The following is an 18947-nucleotide window of genomic DNA, read 5'->3' on the forward strand; positions in this document are numbered from 1 at the left end:
TATACTGGTGGCTGTTACCGTCGCTGAAGATATACATTTCCTTTCTTTAATGCTAGGAACCCGAACTATCGTTCACTGACGATATTCGTACTGAAGTCCCACATGAACATTTCGATGTCTATCTACATTTTGGTGATATTTCGTACTGAAGTCTCACATGAACATTTCGATGTCTATCTACATTTTGGTGTCTATCTATTCTAACGAAAGGGATTCCGTTGTGTAGTGGATAGAGCGTCTAGTCCGATACCGGCCCAGTCATGCATCAACAAGGTAAAACATGTTACTCCATATATAACCCTGCTTGGCACTCGCCAGTAACTGGATAACCAAGGACTGATAGGCTGTAAGACATGTAGAACGGTTATTCATGTTGATCCTAGACATGGCACTGTACAACCGGTCGCATGACCGCATGTCGCACATCTTCACCTACGATTATTTTATTTTTATTTTTATTTTCGTGTCCGTGTTCGTTAATTGTGAAGCCAAGGAACATTCTGGATGATGAAAAGCAAGCATGCTCAGTCTCACGTTTTTGAGGGTGTTCTGGGATTGTGGAAACGTATACATGTGTTTACGTTATAGGTGTACCTTTGCAATATATTCACAAATCCTCCCAAAGCACATTGTCATATATTTATAGTCTATTTACAGACAAGCAAACATAAAAAAATCGATTGTACATTCCTACCTGGAATTTAAAGGGTGAAATGGTTGCCTATCAGCTGAAAAGGATATCATGTTTCGTTATATGCATGCATCAGAAGGATCTCTCAAGAAGAGGGAGACTACTGTAGTAGTATATACAACAGGGGTACGAGATCAATTCCAACAAAAAGACTCTGTAAAGCTTCATTTATGAAATAAAGCTTTTGTCAGCCCTTATCTCTCTCCGCTATTGTATATACCATGGTTTGAATCCCCAGTTAACTTCCTGGTCACTATGGCGAGCCAACACTTTCCTGATCACGTGATACTATGTCGTGTTGACCTCAAGGAAACAGTTTAATGTGACCTGGTTACAGGATACTATTGGCGACAAGGTAAGTGTTAAATATTTTGCTTGGGGGGGTAACATTGTGCCGTCTGGTATGATCAATAATTCCTCTCTGACGAAACCTCTCTCTGGCCCATCTTTCAAGTTTGGCTCGTCGGCTTTGATGTCCATTTTATCTATGTTGTAAGTCTTGACTGACCATGTCGGGTTGGTGGGTCGTTTCCGAGTGTCCCCTTCATGTTCTCCCGGCTGGTAGAGGTACCTCACTTGGACCCGGTCGGGTATCTGTTTCTCCTTCCCATGCGATGGTGCAGTCGGTTCGGCTATCACTGATTTCAGTTTGATAGCGTCGGCCGGTTTCTCGCCGGTGAGCCGAGTGATTTCGTTATTGATAGCCGACACCACTTGAGGTAGCCCCGTCAATCGTTTTCCCGGGTTGGCCATCTCTCTCGCATACTGATGCCCGAATAAGTGCTCGGCTAAAGTCCTATTGAATCTCTCGACTATGGCTTGGCTGCGATGAGCCCCGTCTGCGCCCCCTCTGGCCTGGACGCCGTGCTTAGTTAGCAGTTGTGACACGGCACCCATGAACTCCCGTCCGGGGTCGACTTGCAACATGGTGGGCCATGTCAGCGGGCTGCGCTTGTATATGCGTTCGAATCCGCGGGCTACCTGGGCCGAGTCTTTCGCGGTTAAGGGTTCGGCTTCTTTGTAGCGGCTGGCCACGTCCATGATGGTTAGGGCATACTTGTACCTCTTGTCGTGGGGTAGGAACAGGAGGTCGGCCTGGTGGACGCTATTGGGTACAGCAATGCCGAACTTTCTTATAGGCACGTAGCTTGGTGCCGGTAAATAGATCTGCCACAGGGTGCGGGCCTTGAACAGGGCCTCCTTGAACCTGGCGTGTTTGATGTGTTGTTTCACCACGTACTTCTTGACACCCTTCGCCTTCCGGATCTCGCTATTGTCGGCTTTCAGGATGGAGTACATCTTGGGCCTCAAGCCTATGTACTCCGCTATGGGCGTGCCAGCACACTGGTCCTTCATCTTACCGAGGACCTTTTTATTAACCGTGCTGTGCATGGCATGGTCCTTGGGGTAGTCACTGGTGTTGTATAAATGGATGTGTTTTGTCATCTCCTCGTACACGTCTTCGGTTCGATTCTCCATCAGCAGGGAGTCCGTGTTCATGTACAACACTTCGCACCTTTCGTCATACTGCTTCTTGAGCTCGTTGTAGTAGAAGTCGTACATCAGGTGCTTGGAGAGGTTGAGGATGCTCATCCCAACGTAGACGGGCCGGTTGAACTTGATGTGGCTCTTCCTCATATGTAGGGCTGCCAGATCGTCGGTGAATATCTTGCTCAGGTTGAATGCTAGGCTTGCTATCAGTCTCCTGAGCTTGTCTTCCTCTTTCGCCCGGACCAGCTTCACGGTCACGCGTTTTTGCAAATTCTCCATCGTCTTACCGAACACTGAGTTGTTCATGAGCTTGTACAGGTTTTTCTCGAAATCACTGTTCGCAAGTCTGTGTTCATTCTAATGTAGGGCTCCATCCACGGACTCTGGTCGAACTTGAGCACCCTATGAAGTTTCGTGAGTTTCATTCCCAGCGACAGGTACAGTTGCAGTTTGTGATAGTGAACGATATATTTCTTCTTGTTCATCAAGTTGGGTACGAGTTTCGACGTTAGCCGGTTTATTTTTCCCCAGCAAGTTTTGTTGGTAGTCGGACATCCAATCTGGGTTAACCATCAATCGTTCGGGAGCGAGTGGATAGCTGTTGTGTGATTTGTGTAATTCCACGGAATATTCCAAGTCCACTTCGAGTATGTAGCCTTTTTTCGAATCTGATACGATGCTCATGACATCAATCGCGGATGTCCACTCGAATCCCCCGGTGGGTATAGGTTGCTGGCGTCGAGAAAGAGGATGTTGGTGGTGGGTCGCTTCGGATTATACTTCACGTACTTGTTGTTGGCTTTCGCGTAGCGTTTGGAAGCCATGGAAATCCCACCTCGCAAGCCTTTTTCGATGAACAGGTGTATGTCGTAATCTGTCAATAGTTTGAGTTTCACACCAGTCTTTTTCAACAAGGCATCCCAAGAGAGACCCGGGGAGGAGAAATACCACGCGGGGTCTAGGTCGTACTGTTTTGAGCACGTTTTCCTGAATATCTCGAACACGTCGGCCAACAGGAGTACGTCTGTTTTCAAGTACAGGTCGTGGTAATCACCCAGATTCTTGCAGCCCAGTTTATTCCATACGTTAATCGCGTGCGAGTAATCGTCCTGGGTGATGGTCGATTCGGTCAAGTTGCTGTAAAATCGGTTGATGGGAGGCAGTCGTGTCTTGTTGAACTTGGTCCAGCTGTCCATGTATTCATAGGGTAAACGCCCTTCCTCATTAACAGAGGTCGAGTCTCGGCGTCGGTGTATCGATTGGTGATGTGGAAGTCGTTCGGGTCGTTGGCCTTGACCAAACTATCGAGAGACGACAGCAGGAATTGAACGCTGTCGATGAATCTCAGACCATTTAATGAGAAGGAGATGTATTTTTCCATCTTGTTTCGGATGCACGTCAGGTTGCCGTCAACCTTCGCAATGGCCTGCATGATCAAGTGAGAGTCGTACCCTCTCAAGTTCTGGAAGACCACGGGGAAGCTGATTGTCTTGGGGTTGATTTTGAGTTTGAGGTTACACACGCTGTGGGGTGCGCCTCTGTACTCGCCGGTGATGTGACAGTGATCTCTCACCGAATCGCTGTTCAGCGGTTCATCGCACACGTGGCATATGTGACTGCTATCGTGAGCTCGCCGGTCAGCTTGAGTCATGCGCATGGGAACGACGGTGTACAATCTTTTCCTGATGATTTTTTCTTCACATTGCAAGCACTTTAGAAACTTTTCAGCCGGGTCGGGACCCCTGTACACTACGGGAGCTTTCGTTTCCCCATCACATCGGACGACCACGTATCCGAACCCACAGGCCTCGTGCTTCTGCGTTTTGTGCGTGTTGGGGGTCGGCCCGATGTTAACGCTTTTGATCAAGGCTTCGAAGTCGCCGTAGATGATATATGGCACTGGCATCTGGTTCTTATGGTTGGTGAATTTTAAGATGTTGTCGTTTTCGTTGGGCATGTCGATTCATATGGCCGTCTGCCCCACGCCTAGGCAATCCTCCCGGTGGGATTCTAATAAATCAGCTCGCATGAAGCCATGTAGGCATCGTTTTTTCCCTCTGTATTTCGATTGGTCGTACAACAGCCTGCTGAAGTGTTTTATCCACGCGAAGTGGTACTTACCACCTCGCTGGATCATGAATATATTGATCACACGGCAACCCTTTTTTGGGCTGATCCTGTGCACGATCGTTTTGTTGCCTTCGGGCCCAAAGACGTTGATGGCTATGGCATTCTGCTTCTCGATTTTAGTGACCTGAGATATGGGGGTGGGTTCGTCTATGCCGTCCCAGTTCAGCCCTTCATCTTGGGGATAGCTCCTAGGTCTGTTCGAATTAACGTCGGTCGGAAACAAGGCTTACCTGATCGCTAACCTCATGCAATCGTCCCCTCTGTTTTTGATGTTGACCATGGCTTGTTTTCCCTTGTAGTAGGCTGGCAAGTCTAGGTACGATCCGCCTCTGAACGGTAGGTAGTTAGCTATGCCTAGATAGATTTTATCCACGGCCCACCCGGAACCCCTGTGCATGAAGCGTTCCAAATATTCCCGTATTTGCTAAAGACTGGTATCGATGGACTCGTCTATAGTCTTAGCATGAGTCAAGACTTCTTGCTTACCCCGGAGGTAAGGCTGAACGTTTTCAATGGCACCGTCCGTCTGCTGTTTATCAAGTAACATCTTTACCGTTATTTGAAACTTTAGACTTCCCAAATCGTTCAGTTCCTCATTAACTTTGTCAGCGATCAGCAGCTTGACATCGCCGATGTCTATGTTCTTATCTACATGCATGTGCCAGCCTCTCAGGTAGTTACCTACAGCTTCAGTGCGCACGAACTCTAGATCAACGACTCTGTGCTGATGCAACAGCTCAACGAGCTCGGGGTTCCTCATACGGGAATAACCCGCCAACCCTAGCTCTCGGGCTTCTTGTTTGAGCTGTTTTACCGTGGGTCTTTGTACGGGGGCGTGCAACAGTGCGACTAGCCCGGCTTTCCTCATATGGGAATAACCAGTCAACCCCAGCTCTCTGGCTTAGAGTTTGAGTTGTTTCACCGTTGGAGGGGGTTGTATGTCTAGTAAGCTAAACAGCTGGGGTTTCCTCAATCTAGAGTACCCCACTACGCCTCGTTCTCTCGCAATATGCTTGAGCTCTTGGACAGTAGTCATTGTTATACCAAGGTGTATACAATCTCTAATTGGGTGTTTGGTACTGGGTGAAAAATGAAGCACACATATCATTCACCACGAATTTATTCAGAATAACCGTATCGATTCTGGGCTCAGGATAGCTTTCCCGATTTATTATTTCCAGATCTTTGGGGATACACGTATATATATTGGCTTATTCAGTCAATACTTGTTCTCTGAAGACACCCATCTTTGTAGTTACAATCATTTGAAAGTTGATGTGTCCCAATTCGTTTATTTCCTCTTCGAGTTTGCTGATGATCAGAGGTCTGATGTCATCAATACTGTGTTTACCTGGAAACATCAACCAGCTTCTCAGGCCAAAAGCAGGGGGTGGAATTCGAATGAATTGAATAGCAGGCATTATTATACCTAGGTGTACACAGTCTCTAATTGGGTCACTGAGGGAAGGGAGGTAACTCCTCCAACCATCAAAAAATAATGAGAGCTACACCTCCATCCTGAGGAGGCAGCTACGTTCGTTTATGTAGTCCTTTTTCCTCTCGTAGATAAGGTGATGTCGGATGACGTTTGCCCCGTGGGCTTTACATAAACAGAATGGCATTTAACCCCGATACCGCACACGGAGCATGTATAGTTCGCGAAACACCTCCTGTGGAAACAACAGTACCCCTCCATCCCCTACATTTCCTACCGCAGGTCTCAGTTTTCTCCACAAGTATGTACTGGCATCGATAGGGGGCAGGTCTCATTGTATACTCATATGTGTACCTAGTTTAATTGCTTTGGGATCAATGCAGTGCTTGTGGCCTATTATAAAGCATGAAACCACGGCAACCGCAGCAGTTGCGCCTACAATCCATATATAGTTATTCTTATGTTGCTTGGCTAGACCGCCTTTTCTACCGGCGGCGACCCTTTTAGTGTTCTTCTGCATGGTGACTTGTACTGGGGCCTCCTGAGTCGGGGTTTCCTCTATCGGAGCAGCATCCAACTTGTATACTATTATGATTATTATTCCCCTCTTTAAATTGACAATGCTTTGCCGTGATGATCGCCGCCGTCACCGGGGCTAAGAACATACCGTATTTATGGTACAGCAGGTAGCTGACGGCGTGTTGGATAAAGGGGTCCTTCTCGAAGTCCTCCCACAGGTAAAGCCGGCGTTCCAGGGGAATGGGGAGGACATACGACGCTATGCCTTTGTAGATCTGCATCATGGTCGAGCCTATAGTCTTCGTCATCTCGGCCCCGAGCCGGCACTCATATCTCGTGTACAGCTTATCGACCTCATCGGCGGGTAGTTTCTGGATTTTATATGGAGCATATTCCCCAAAGTATTTTTTGGCCTTGCCGCCGACCGCCAGCGCCACCAGTTTCTCTCGCTTGTCATCATCAGGCCGCTTGTTTGTGCAGTTCGTTGCACTCCATCCTATAATGTAACAAGCGATTCTTAACTCTAATGATATAATAACCATTACAGGCAAAACACAGCGAGATGAAGGTTAAATTGCACACGATGAGCACTTCACAATCCATAGGGAATAGTAACTTTTAATTGCTAAGCCATTGCAAAGCCATTGCCAAGCCTTTGCTCAGCAATGCTTAGCATTGCTTAGCACTTCATAAGCCACGGGTTGGTTGGTCTTGAGCAGGAGCTTAGCATGCTTAGTTTCAGCTACCTGCCTTTTCACTTGTTCCCGTTCAGGTTTGCTCATCACGTCGTTTTCTCTCAAACATTCCGAATCCCTGTCCTTGCAGTGAAATAAGGCAGCCCATCGCGTCTGTCCCCTGAGGTCTTTCAGTACCGAGTTGAACTTCTGCGTCAACACCCAAACGCTGTGCTTTGCGATAGCATGTCTCTCTTTTTTGTTATCTCTTTATTAGCGCTGCAGTCGTCCAGGATAAACAGCGTCGACTCCCCCTTGAATTTGTTGTGATAAGCTTTCAACCAATCCTGTACAAGTGTTCTCGTGTCGACTTTGTGCACGTCCGGGTCCGTCATCACCCAAGATCTTTCCGTTTATGTTCTATTGATGTGCAGAGTAGGGCACATGATAACAACATTGTCGAAGGTATCCCTATAGTAATTCTCCAGCATATCCAGCACGAAAAACGGTCTTCCCACAACCCGTCTGCCCACACACTATGGCGCAGTGTGCATCATGAGGTAGATCAATAGATGGCTTGCACAAATCTCCCGTTATCTATATTAAGCTGCTCTTCCATAATCACGTACAGGTATAATTTCAACTTGCCCGTGGGTTGAGCCTTCTTGGTAATCTGGACGGTTATCCCCTCGCTGCTGTTGTCGATGCTGCGTCCGCTGCCATGTAATTGATTGTCGTCCGTGGATCGCATGTTCAACCATAGCGCATACTTCGTGGTCAGGTATTCACCGATCTGCATGGAGCTTAGATCCAGGTCCTTGATGACGTGTTGGTGTCGGGTCGGGTTATCTCGTCCCATTGCTGGTGTGCCCTCATACCGGCGCTGAACAGCTGGCTGGGCACGCCCTCGATGGTCACTTCCACCTTCGTGATCTCAGGGTTGAAAAACTTCTCGCTGTCCCTGCGGAAGGGCTCGTAATCCTCCACGGGGATGATCAGGATGCCTTTCATCGATCGCGCCGGCACGTTCAGGTCGATATACCACAATGTGTCGCTCTTATCCTGTATGATCGCTCTATACCGCAGTATGCGGTCGTACAGGACTGTCACCTTCCCCGAGTACTGGTTTCGAACCTGCCTGGCCAGCTCCGGGCTAGTGACCATGTCGAACTCCAGAGAGATGTTGTCGATGGTGTAGCTGGTCTCATCACCGTTCGGCGTACACACGACTTTGCTGTTGTCCTTAAATGTGAGTTCGTATTCAAGCCTATCACCCAGCACCGCCTGGTAAAACGGCGCATGCCCAGTGAGCAGCTCGAAGTTCCCGTAGGTGGCGGCGATGGCCTTTTCACTGGCCGAGACCTTGTCGAGCTGATCTTGCGTGAAGCCCTAGCCCACACGCATCCGGGTCGACTTGTTGATGCCTTGGTAGACATCGTTGACGCGTTCTCCCTCGCTTTTCTAGAGGTCAGCGTAGCAGTAAAACACATTGCTGTCGTCGATGCTCAACACCTTGTTGCCACTGATCTTCATGGTGGTTTTCTTGACGATGGCCCGACCTACGTTCCGCACGAGCTCGCGTTTGTCGTTGTAGGAGGTCAATGTAATGTTGAATGCCAGACGAACCATGCCGGGCATGATGAGGTCGTTCTCGCCCAGGTTGGGGAATCAAACCAGCAGCGTTTGGTTCTGTCCTATCTTGCAAGGATTGTTGGTGATGGTCACCGACTGGCGCACGGCTCTAACGCCTAGAGGCTCCCTTGATCTCCGGAAAGGGTCTAGCTTCCTACCATATGATATTGTTATATACATTAAATATATAAGTTTAACATAATTAATATAATGGATGACATTCCGATGGATCATTTGGCTGCTGGTGCGTCCGCTGATGTGGATTACGATGAAGACACCTCATTCATGGGCGACACTGTTAGCAACGAACTTTTAAAATCGACCGTCAACGACTACTACGATGCGTTGAAGTCAGATAGAAACTACGTCAATCCGTTGGGATGAGACTATTCCAAGTTTACCATCGACAAGAAGGGCACGCAGAGATTGAAAGCTCATCCGCGGATCGATCTCATGAGCAAACACTTGAGAAAACCGCTTGCCTTGTCTACGCTAGACAGTCGTCATGGTGGGCAACTGATCCGTGATGAATTAAACATGCGAGATTATGCCGACGCACGGCCTAAGCTTTCCCCAAAGGTCGTCCAAGATTTTTAAGACGTCAGGGCCGAACTCAACGATGATGGAGATGCTAAAGAAACGTTGGACAGTATAAAAAAACTTTTGGACACGTATCATAACAAGCCCTTGCCGGGTTTCGAATTTCCTGTTCGAGAACTGCGAGGGCTAGACAGGGCATTGCGAACCGTTCGTGGAAAACTCGTGAACAATATGGGGAAACTAAACGAAATTGATGAGCACATCGCTTGCGAGAAAATAAAAACTCTGAAAACCACCATCGAAAAATGGTTGCGGGACTTACAAAATGAGAGACGGACTCGATTGGAATCCATTTCCTCGAATTGAGAACAGCTTCGATCTCAGATCAGCCGCGTGCGGGAAACCATCGATCGAGTCCTCCACAAAGACACCACGTTGGCCGACAGGATCGGAATTTTGTTCCGAGAGCAAGGGATCACCATCGCCAGCGTTCTGACGGCATTGGGCTTCATCTGTCAACCCTGGTCATATCGCTGAGTGGAGGTACACCCACACCCCCAACCCCACCAAGTGGTGGCGACGTCACCTGAAAAAACACCTGAAATCTCTCGGGGAAGCCCTGGCTAAACTCGCCAGTAAAGCCGTCGAAGTGCTTTCGGTAATCTTCGGTAGCATCGACTCGTGGCTGATGAGCACGCTGGCTAAAACTGTCACATGGCTCAGGCAAAACCTGTGGGCAGCCATCGTTGCCGTGGCCGGGCTGCTGTACGTCTCGGCTGAGGCATTTTTTAACCAAATGAGAATCAAACTGACCGTGATGCCCCCGGCCACCAGCGTTGTTTTATGGCTGATATGCTGTTGATTTTCAGCCACCCGGTGTGGTGGCAGGGGCTGTGGCTGTGCGGGCCGAACCCTGGGCTCCGGGGGTGGTACGACTATGCCCGTTTCATGGGTCGTGGGAGGTGGGACGTGACTCGCTTTGATACCAACATTGACACCCAACTTCTGGTCGGCCGTGGCTATGACTATTTCGTTGCTGTAGCCCACTGCCTTGTTGACTCTCAGTTGCATGTCGCTCGGGGCAGTCCCACGTCAAACACATAGTCGACTTTAGGCGGGGGCGTATTCCAATACGTTTTGGTAGCATTGGATGGCACTTGGCAGGTCGACCGGGGCGGCGATGGCATCCTCGACGTTTGCAATGAACTGTTTCTGAGCTTCGTAAGCAGTCCCCTTACTGAGGATGTTGGAACGCGTTTGCGTCTTCGCACCTAACAGCGCCCACACGTACGTTCGAATCGAGTCGTGCAATCTGGTGACACTGGCACGAGTAAACCCTTTCGACATGTCTAGCATGAACATGTTCCAATCGACCGCGGTGGGCTGCTCCACTTTCTGGACGGTGAAAGCAACACCACCAACAAGTTCATACCGTCATCTCGCCATTCATTACTCGACAAAGCAAAGTCCTGGCGTAGTACATCTCGTTTCAGTAAATCATCACTGACTTCTTTCACGGGTCGCCCCCCATCATATGGAATACCCAGCCCGTGGTTCAGCACCGGCAAACGCCAATCCATCTTCGGGTATAGTTCGAATTCATTGCAAACACGTTCGTAGGCCCGTCTATCGTACGGGTTGTTTACTGCATCCCATACTTTGTCTTGTGGGATCTCGGCGCTGATCTCTTTGAGGATACGTCTGACCTGGTAGTACACGTGGAACGTGAACACAGACTGACTCACCGGTCCCCGCCAAGTATCGGTCAACGTCAAGCCACACCCAGTTGTTGCACACCAGATGGCGAAGTTGAGTTGATTCTGCCAGAACTGCATCGGGTTGTTCAAGCAGGCGTGGACTGCCTTGACGTTCGTCACCAAAAGCTTATAAGTGCCAAACCGGGCTCCGAAGTGCAACCCGGCCACGTCGACCACAATCTTCATGTGAGTGAAGTCTATGTCCATCTTAGGGTAAAACACTCCCGGGGAGTCCATTTGAAAATTATTATATAATGGTACATATACTCTAATATGTACGTGACACTTACAGGGATAACGAGCGGTGAGGCCGTTCAGCTGCTACACACGATCGATAACACATCGGGTCACCTCGAAGTCACACTCTGCGATATCACCTACCTGCCGCGGTGGACCAACATCAACGATGACAACAACATCGGAGTAAAGGCCTTGAGGCTCGGCCGACCATTGGCGAGGACGGTCGGGCTGCCGCCGGACGAGATAAAACCCACAATGATGGTCACGGGTACGAAGTTACCCGACCTAGTCTCCTACCGCGAGCTGTGCATTCATTTCAACTAGCTGAACACGACGGACAACATTCAAGGGGGCCACCCTTCCACGCTGTTGAGAGCGGTTCCGGTGAAGACGGAGAAGTACAAGGACAGCAGAACCGAGTCATTTTCACCGCGGTAGTACAAGAGGTTAACTCGGGGCACTGTCCCGGAGTTGGTAATATCAGTGTTAGATATAAGGCATAATCCTGTTAATGTAGGATACCTCAGCATAACGCTGCACATAAAATGACTAGCGCACAAGGACCCGGAAGGGTGAAGAGATGCGTCAATGTAGGGATCTCCGACCTCGGGGACACACGTGGGTTCGACGACGCCGGAGTAGAGGGTAGACTGTACGCCTTACAGCTTAAAAACAGCATTTACAAACGCATTGAAGTCCCCTGCAGTAGAACCCTAGGTGATATAGTCGATACATCAGGAGTGGCCCTCAACACTCAGCTCGACCTAGTCCGCATCGGTGATGATAGATGGTCGGTATATCCATCGTTCGGCAGCAAACTGTTCGACTTAGAAGACGTCGAGAGCACGACTGTCGCCTGAAACAAGCCATATACGCTCGTCTTCACCGACGACGCCAAGTGGGTGCTGTTACCCTATCGAGTGGATTGGTTTCTCAACATTAGGCTCGGCTCCCCCTACGTGTTCATGGAGAACAAAGACAACTACCTAAATAAAGTCGTGAACAATGGAACCCTGCTTGTGGCTTACGTCCCGGCGCAGAGGCGTGGCGTAGTCATCAGCCCACTCTCCAATATGGCAGCCCACATGCTGTCGAGCAAGCCAGGGACGCAAAACGTGGCATTGCAGGTGGTGTCTGAATTCGAAGGCGTGGTCAACATCCTGGAGAGTCTACCGGTGAACTCCACGCTGGTCATCCAAGTCTACCTAGGCGAACCACAGAGTGAAGTCGAAGTTGTGAAGGGGATCAAACTCCGGTGGGGGAAACAACACCAGTATCAGGTTTGCACTGTTTACAGAGGGTGGGTGTCGACTCCCACACCAGTCTGCAGGGGGTCACTGTGACCGTGGAAGACACGATATCACTCACTAAGATCTTCCTACCCGACAACATACACTTCATGGGGGTGAAGTGCACGCCTGAGAAGTTATCAGAAAAACAGTTGGAAACTATCTCGTGATAGTAATATAGCAATAACCAGTCATCGCCCCAACGTCACGTTTAACGACCTAGGAGACACGGAGGGGTTCGATCTGCCCAGCGAGGAAGGCACCTTGTACGTCCTACACTTGAAAGACAACGTGTATAGGCGGGTGTCCCTGACAGACTTAAAAGAACCCGAATGGTTGATCAACATGACCCTCACCACACCTTACGTCTCTTTGACCAAGGATGGCCATATCACCAAAGTTAAGAACAACGGTATCTTGCTCGAGTTTCACCGCTGGTCAGGATATAACAGTTGAACAAACACAACGTCCCACGGGCTACATGTTATATACAATAGCCAGGGACGCACTTTTATCATTCAACTTATACCCTGGTCTACCATATTCTACGATTATGCCTCCAGGCTCCACACTCATCATAGAAACCTTTTTCTCAGCCCCCCCTGTACGGGTCGAAGATGGAGGGGCCAACCTGGCGCCTTTTACCTGGGGTGGAAATAAATTGGCCAGTTACACATCTATTTTGGAACTACCATTGTCGTATCATCATACGACAGAGCTCAGACCCCTCACTGGGGTTGCTGCCCCCCTTAACAAGCTCCGTTGAAGTTAGTATAGAACAAAAGTTACCTATTGACCTTTCCCTTATTCACCTACACAAGGAACTAGGCCTTACAAGCCTCAAGTACATTGATCGACTATTAAATGAAGACCAATTAAAAAATATCTTGTAGTATATATTATACACACAGGATGGGCCTGTACCCAGTCGTAGAGGAAGTAGCGAAGACACCGCTTGAGGCAGTTATGCGACATAAAATGCCAACTAGAACAAGACCGCGACAGACGGACAGCATTATGCAAGAAGTACCATAGAGCTTCCAATGTCATGGACGGGGCGGATACCGCCCTTATGACAACCAAAATATCACAGAATGAAACAAGAGATTCGGTCCAAGTCTCGTAAGACTGCCGTCAGCGAAGCCAAGAAAACAAAGTACATAGAACAAGGCATACAACAAGCCCAGCAAGCCTTCATCACGAAGACCAAAGAGCTCATAGGCGATTCACATTAACTGTTTCCTCGAGGTCAACACGACAAAGGTCGACAATAGCATCACGTGATCAGGAAAGTGTTGGGTCATAGTGACCAGGAAGTTAACTGGGGATTCAAACCAGGTATATACAATAGCGGAGAGAGATAAGGGCCTGACAAAAGCTTTATTTCATAAATGAAGCTTTACAGAGTCTTTTGTGGGAATTGATCTCGTACCCCTGTTGTATATACTTCTACTCTTAACAAGTCAACGTAAATACAAACTTCCCTAGTTTGTTAGACAATATGCGAAAAAAGTTAGAGTAGCAATGTTTTGAACAAGATGCTTACTAGAGGTCACTCTGTACCTCCTTCTTGTTGGCGCCTTGGTGGCTGAGTGGTTTAGATCGCGGCGAATGGATGATGCTTCGCTCACAGAATGTTGGTTCTAATCCCGCACTGGACTCATCCAAATACTAGAATTTAAACTTTACTAAGGAAGTGTTATACAACAAAACATTTGTGTGACTAGTCTACATCACGATGATGAAAATGTTTTACAGTGACACAATTATAATACATTTCATTGTAATGTGTATTCCACGTAACATAATTAATTACAGCACATTTAGCTTGAATTTGTAGATTTTAAACATGCCAGTCAACACTTAAAATAATGTTCATACTTTAACTGAACCGTTTGAGAACAGCTTGACTTCGCGAATAGCTGTAAAACTGCTGATCTTGCGTTAAGCAAATATCACTCACTCACTCCATAAAAAGCGAGGAAAAACACCTGAACAGTGGTGTCTCAGTAGCACATTATACAATACTTTGCTATTCGCCCCAAGGAAATAGCCTTCACACATAGAGGCTCACATCACTGATATCTGCCTTCTCATAGTGTTCCTATTACTCTTTAACGTGTGATTATGGTGGTGACGCTGCTGAATTGCTTCAGGTCTTTCGAGTTGAATATCATTAACATGATTATTATTTACATGACAATCACTTAAACATTTCAGTTCAGGTCCATGGCTCGCTCAGTGTGGTTGTGTTTGGTTCTCATTGTCGGCGTCGCTGAAAGTGGAATTCTTACAAAGGATTTGTACAGGGTAAGTAGCGTTTAGTCTGGTGTTTGCTTAACGCCGTACTCAGCAATGTTCCAGCTATATGGCGGCTATCTGTAAATAATCAAGCTTGGACTAGACAGTCCAGTAATCAGCATTATGAACATCGATCTACACGTTTTGGATGCGATGACATGTGTGAATCAAGTCAACGAGCCTGACCACCCGATCCCGTCAGCCGCCTCTTACAACAAGCATCGGTTACTCAAGATCAATTCTAACCATGATGCATAAGACATAAGTGTAAGATGTGTCTTCTTTTACATAAAATTGACTGAAGACTGACACAATTGTGAAACTCGCGTTGCAGAGTTACGTCCCTTAATTAGTTGTATCAGAAACATATGATAGCATTTTCACTTTCATTTTCTCAAATATAGGTTTCCAAATATATGTTTGTCAGTTCAATAAACAGTCTGACCTGACCTACTGCTGGATTCCATATAAATCTAAGCTGACACACCATTGAATAACTGAAATAATGTTTCACTCGCTCCTTGTTCTGTTTTCCAGATACAGGATCTGGAGTCTCGCGATGCGTGTGAGCTTCTGGACAGATTTGACGGGGATGTGCAGTGCAAAGGAAGTACCTACGATGCATTTTCTGTTGCCGGGCACGTAATCACAATGGCTGACACAGGGACTGTATGCCGGGCTAGACATTCGCTGGACTTTTTTGCTTGTAAAGGAGGGCTTTGGGTCCAAGGTAGTAATCTTGTATCTTGTTTGCTTGCTTGTTCGTTTGTCACAAACACTCTTATATGTTATTTGTCTATCCAATATAACTAATAATGTCCTAGACATATTGCAAATGACAGAATGCATACGTTTCATATTCTTGCCTTTTTTTATATGAAACTTGTACTGGTGAGACTTATTTGATCGTTTATCACTGATGTTCATGGCTTCTTGTTGCTCCTTCATCAGATGAACACTGAACGTACACATCATCCCCATGTCATCGTTTGTATTACGTATATATTGCCATGAGGCCAACTGTACAACATGTGTAAAACAGTAAGGTAAAGACATGCATACCTCATCCCCCTGCCCCGACAATGTGACGTGGGAGGGCGGCGGATTGTTGATGATATGGGCTGTCATCACCATGACTGAGACAATGTGACGGCGGTGGATCGTTGATGATGTGGGCTGTCATCACTATGACTGAGACAATGTGACGGCGGTGGATCGTTGATGATGTGGGCTGGCATCACCGTGACTGAGACAATGTGACGTGTGACGGCGGTGGATCGTTGATGTTGTGGGCTGTCATCACTATGACTGAGACAATGTGACGGCGGTGGATCGTCGATGATGTGGGCTGGCATCACCATGACTGAGACAATGTGACGTGTGACGGCGGTGGATCGTTGATGATGTGGGCTGTCATCACCATGACTGAGACAATGTGACGGTGGTGGATCGTCGATGATGTGGGCTGTCATCACCATGACTGAGACAATGAGACGGCAGTGGATCGTTGAAGATCATCCTACTCATCCTACTCTCCCATCTCGCCCACACACATATCCCAACCACTCGCCCAAACCCACGCACCCAAAACCCACCTCTTCACTAGGCAATCTCAACCATTCGCCCATCGTACATCTCTCCACCATTCGCTCATCTCGCCCATGTCGCCCACTTATCCATCTCGCACAGTCTACTATTTGAACCACTCGCCTGTCTCACCGAACTCACTCATCTTGCCTATTCACCCAACTCGACCATACATCACTTAACCAATCGCCAATCTCACCCACTCGCCCACGCCTGTATTCACACACCCTCATACTCACCCACAAACCCAGCCGCCCATTCACACACCCGGCAACTCATTAACTAATGCACCTGCCCAATTCTACTTTCAGTACCAATCTCCTATGCTCAGTCGTTAAAACGTCCGGAGGATCGGCATCACAGAGAAAAGCGATTTTTGGGGTTTGTTTCAGATGTAGTTGGGGGCGTTGTATCTGGAATTTCAGACTTCGTCTGCATGTTTCTGTGTAGAAGCGGTATGTATATTTTCAATGTCAAGGACAGTTTGGCATAAGATACATAGACTGACACCCCAGATCTTGAAACCAGAAATATTTAAAGGCCAGTGAGATTGTTGGCATATGATCATTCAGTTTTATGATTTTGTTTGGTTGATAAACTCAATGTACATTGATGCATAGCATCACCCCTATGACTTGCTTGAGCTTCCCAATGCAAGGGTGGCAGCAAACGTTAGGCAAGTTAATTTTGGAGTAAAAAAACCTATAACAATAAGACATGGGTGCGTGTATAATTTCATGTTGGATTAATGCCTCTTGGGTTGAATCAGTGCATGGTTGGTGCATACGCGATTGAGTCAGTAAGGGCTGTAGCGATTCATCCACGAACATGTGCGTTTTTTTACCTTTTATGGGGAAGTGGTGTCGCGATAAAAAGAACAAGCAAACCGTTGCTATACGTAATAAAAAGATGTAGATTGATTCGTCTTCTTAACTTTCCATGTACATTTATGAAGACACATCACCATAATGGTTAAATTTAAAACATCAACGAATACCTGTCGAAATAACACCCGTGGAGTGTAATAGCCATATAACTGTATATGAATGACTCAAAACAAAAGTGGATATCGAACGTTAGGCACACGAAATGTATAAAAACTGTAAATCATTAGACAAACATATCTGCTACCAATTTACACACACATCTCCAAGGAAAATTGTTATACAGTACAACCAGAAATTATTGAGAATTTAAAGATTGTAATTTTTTATATTTTTTTTGCAATCATTACTCACGTATTAATGTGAATATTAGCAGAACATAACTCCAGATTCAAAGACAGGTGAACAGTTAGTATTTTGTCAAGTCACAATGGGCAGCAATGCAGGCTTCAATGCAGGCTTCAATGCGGTGGGGCATACTACTGATCAAAGAAGTTAGAAAGTCGTGGTCCATGCTGTCAAAAAAAATCTCGGAGCACCTCTTCTTTCATTTCAGCAATATTTGTCAGATTTTTCTTATTGACACTTTCCTTCATAAGTCCCGAAACATTTTCTATTGGATTTATGTCAGGGCTATAGCTTGGCCAATCTAAAAATGTCATATTGTGGGTCCGAAACCAGGCCTGTAAATGCTTTCAACGATGTTTTGGGTCGTTGTCCTGCTGGAAAATCCAAACATTTCCATAGAAAACGTGAGCAGATGGAAGTAAATGTCCCTCGAGAATATCTGTGTACCGCTCACTGTTTATATTCCCTTTCAAAACACGATAAACAGTGGACAAAGGGATACCCATTCTACTTGAAATCACTCTAGCTGATCTGATGTCCTTGTTATAATACTCTAAAATCAACTTCCTCTTCTCTAAATCATCCATACTGAGGATCACTGAAAATGTCGTCTGCTAGCAAGTAAACAAAGGGGATAACTCTTCACAAACTAATGAAAAAGGATTAACGGAGTTGTCTCTCTTAAATGAAACCAAGCCCTGATAGCCGGTCAAGGTTGTTTATACTAAAAATCCAATTAAACATGTTCCTCAAATTCTCAAAAATTTCTGGTCATACTATATGACAGGTGTGACTTGTGACGTTTATTGTGTGTTACTGGTAATTAACCATCAGGGGGTGGAGGAGGAGGAGGAGGCCCACCGCCAAACACGTTCCCTCAGATTGACTGTCCGTATGTGGGGCCGCAGTTTGCCAAGACGGGAGACAAGATGGTGGTGAACTGGATGGAACCGAAGGGAACGGACAAGGAGGATGTCAGTCTAAGGTTCTCTTTCATGTAACATTCTTAGTGTCAGTAACATTTTTAGTGTCAGTAACACTCTCAGTAACATTCCTGTTATCATTAACCCTGTTAGTGTCAGTAACATCCTCAGTGTCAGACACATTAAAGGAAAGCTTGTTTAAATGAGAAGTGAAGGGGAATTATGGAGTTCATTTGGGAGAGCATTCCAAACTGAGGGCGCACTGTATTTGAAAAAGCGCTGTCCTGCTGTTGTACTTTGGGATTTTTAACAGTTTCTCACTGGAAGAGCGGAGAGTTCGTGGAGCCTTGTAAGTGTCAGTAACTCTTTCAGTGTCAGTAACACTTTTAGTGTCGGCAATATTTTAGTGTTACGAGAGTTGATATTTTTACACCTGTTGTTGCAATTTACGAATCCATAGCTCAGCAAAATAACGGCATTCGAAAGATCGTTGATGTGTGGAACGT

The 18947-nt window shown here is 46.9% G+C and overlaps 1 protein-coding gene across 1 annotated transcript in view; it reads left to right on the forward strand.

Moving 5' to 3' along the window:
- Positions 1–18947, forward strand: part of LOC124269544 — a 43074-nt gene that overhangs the window by 1903 nt on the left and 22224 nt on the right. The window contains exons 2-5 of the mRNA XM_046704575.1: positions 14619–14708; positions 15237–15429; positions 16598–16741; positions 18353–18503. Of these exons, the coding sequence (XP_046560531.1) occupies positions 14628–14708; positions 15237–15429; positions 16598–16741; positions 18353–18503 (569 nt within the window). The 5' untranslated portion in view covers positions 14619–14627. The remainder of the gene's footprint in view (positions 1–14618; positions 14709–15236; positions 15430–16597; positions 16742–18352; positions 18504–18947) is intronic.

This window comes from Haliotis rubra, unplaced genomic scaffold (assembly GCF_003918875.1).
Source record: "Haliotis rubra isolate DU_JTF1 unplaced genomic scaffold, ASM391887v1 Scf1454, whole genome shotgun sequence".
NCBI lineage: Eukaryota > Metazoa > Mollusca > Gastropoda > Lepetellida > Haliotidae > Haliotis > Haliotis rubra.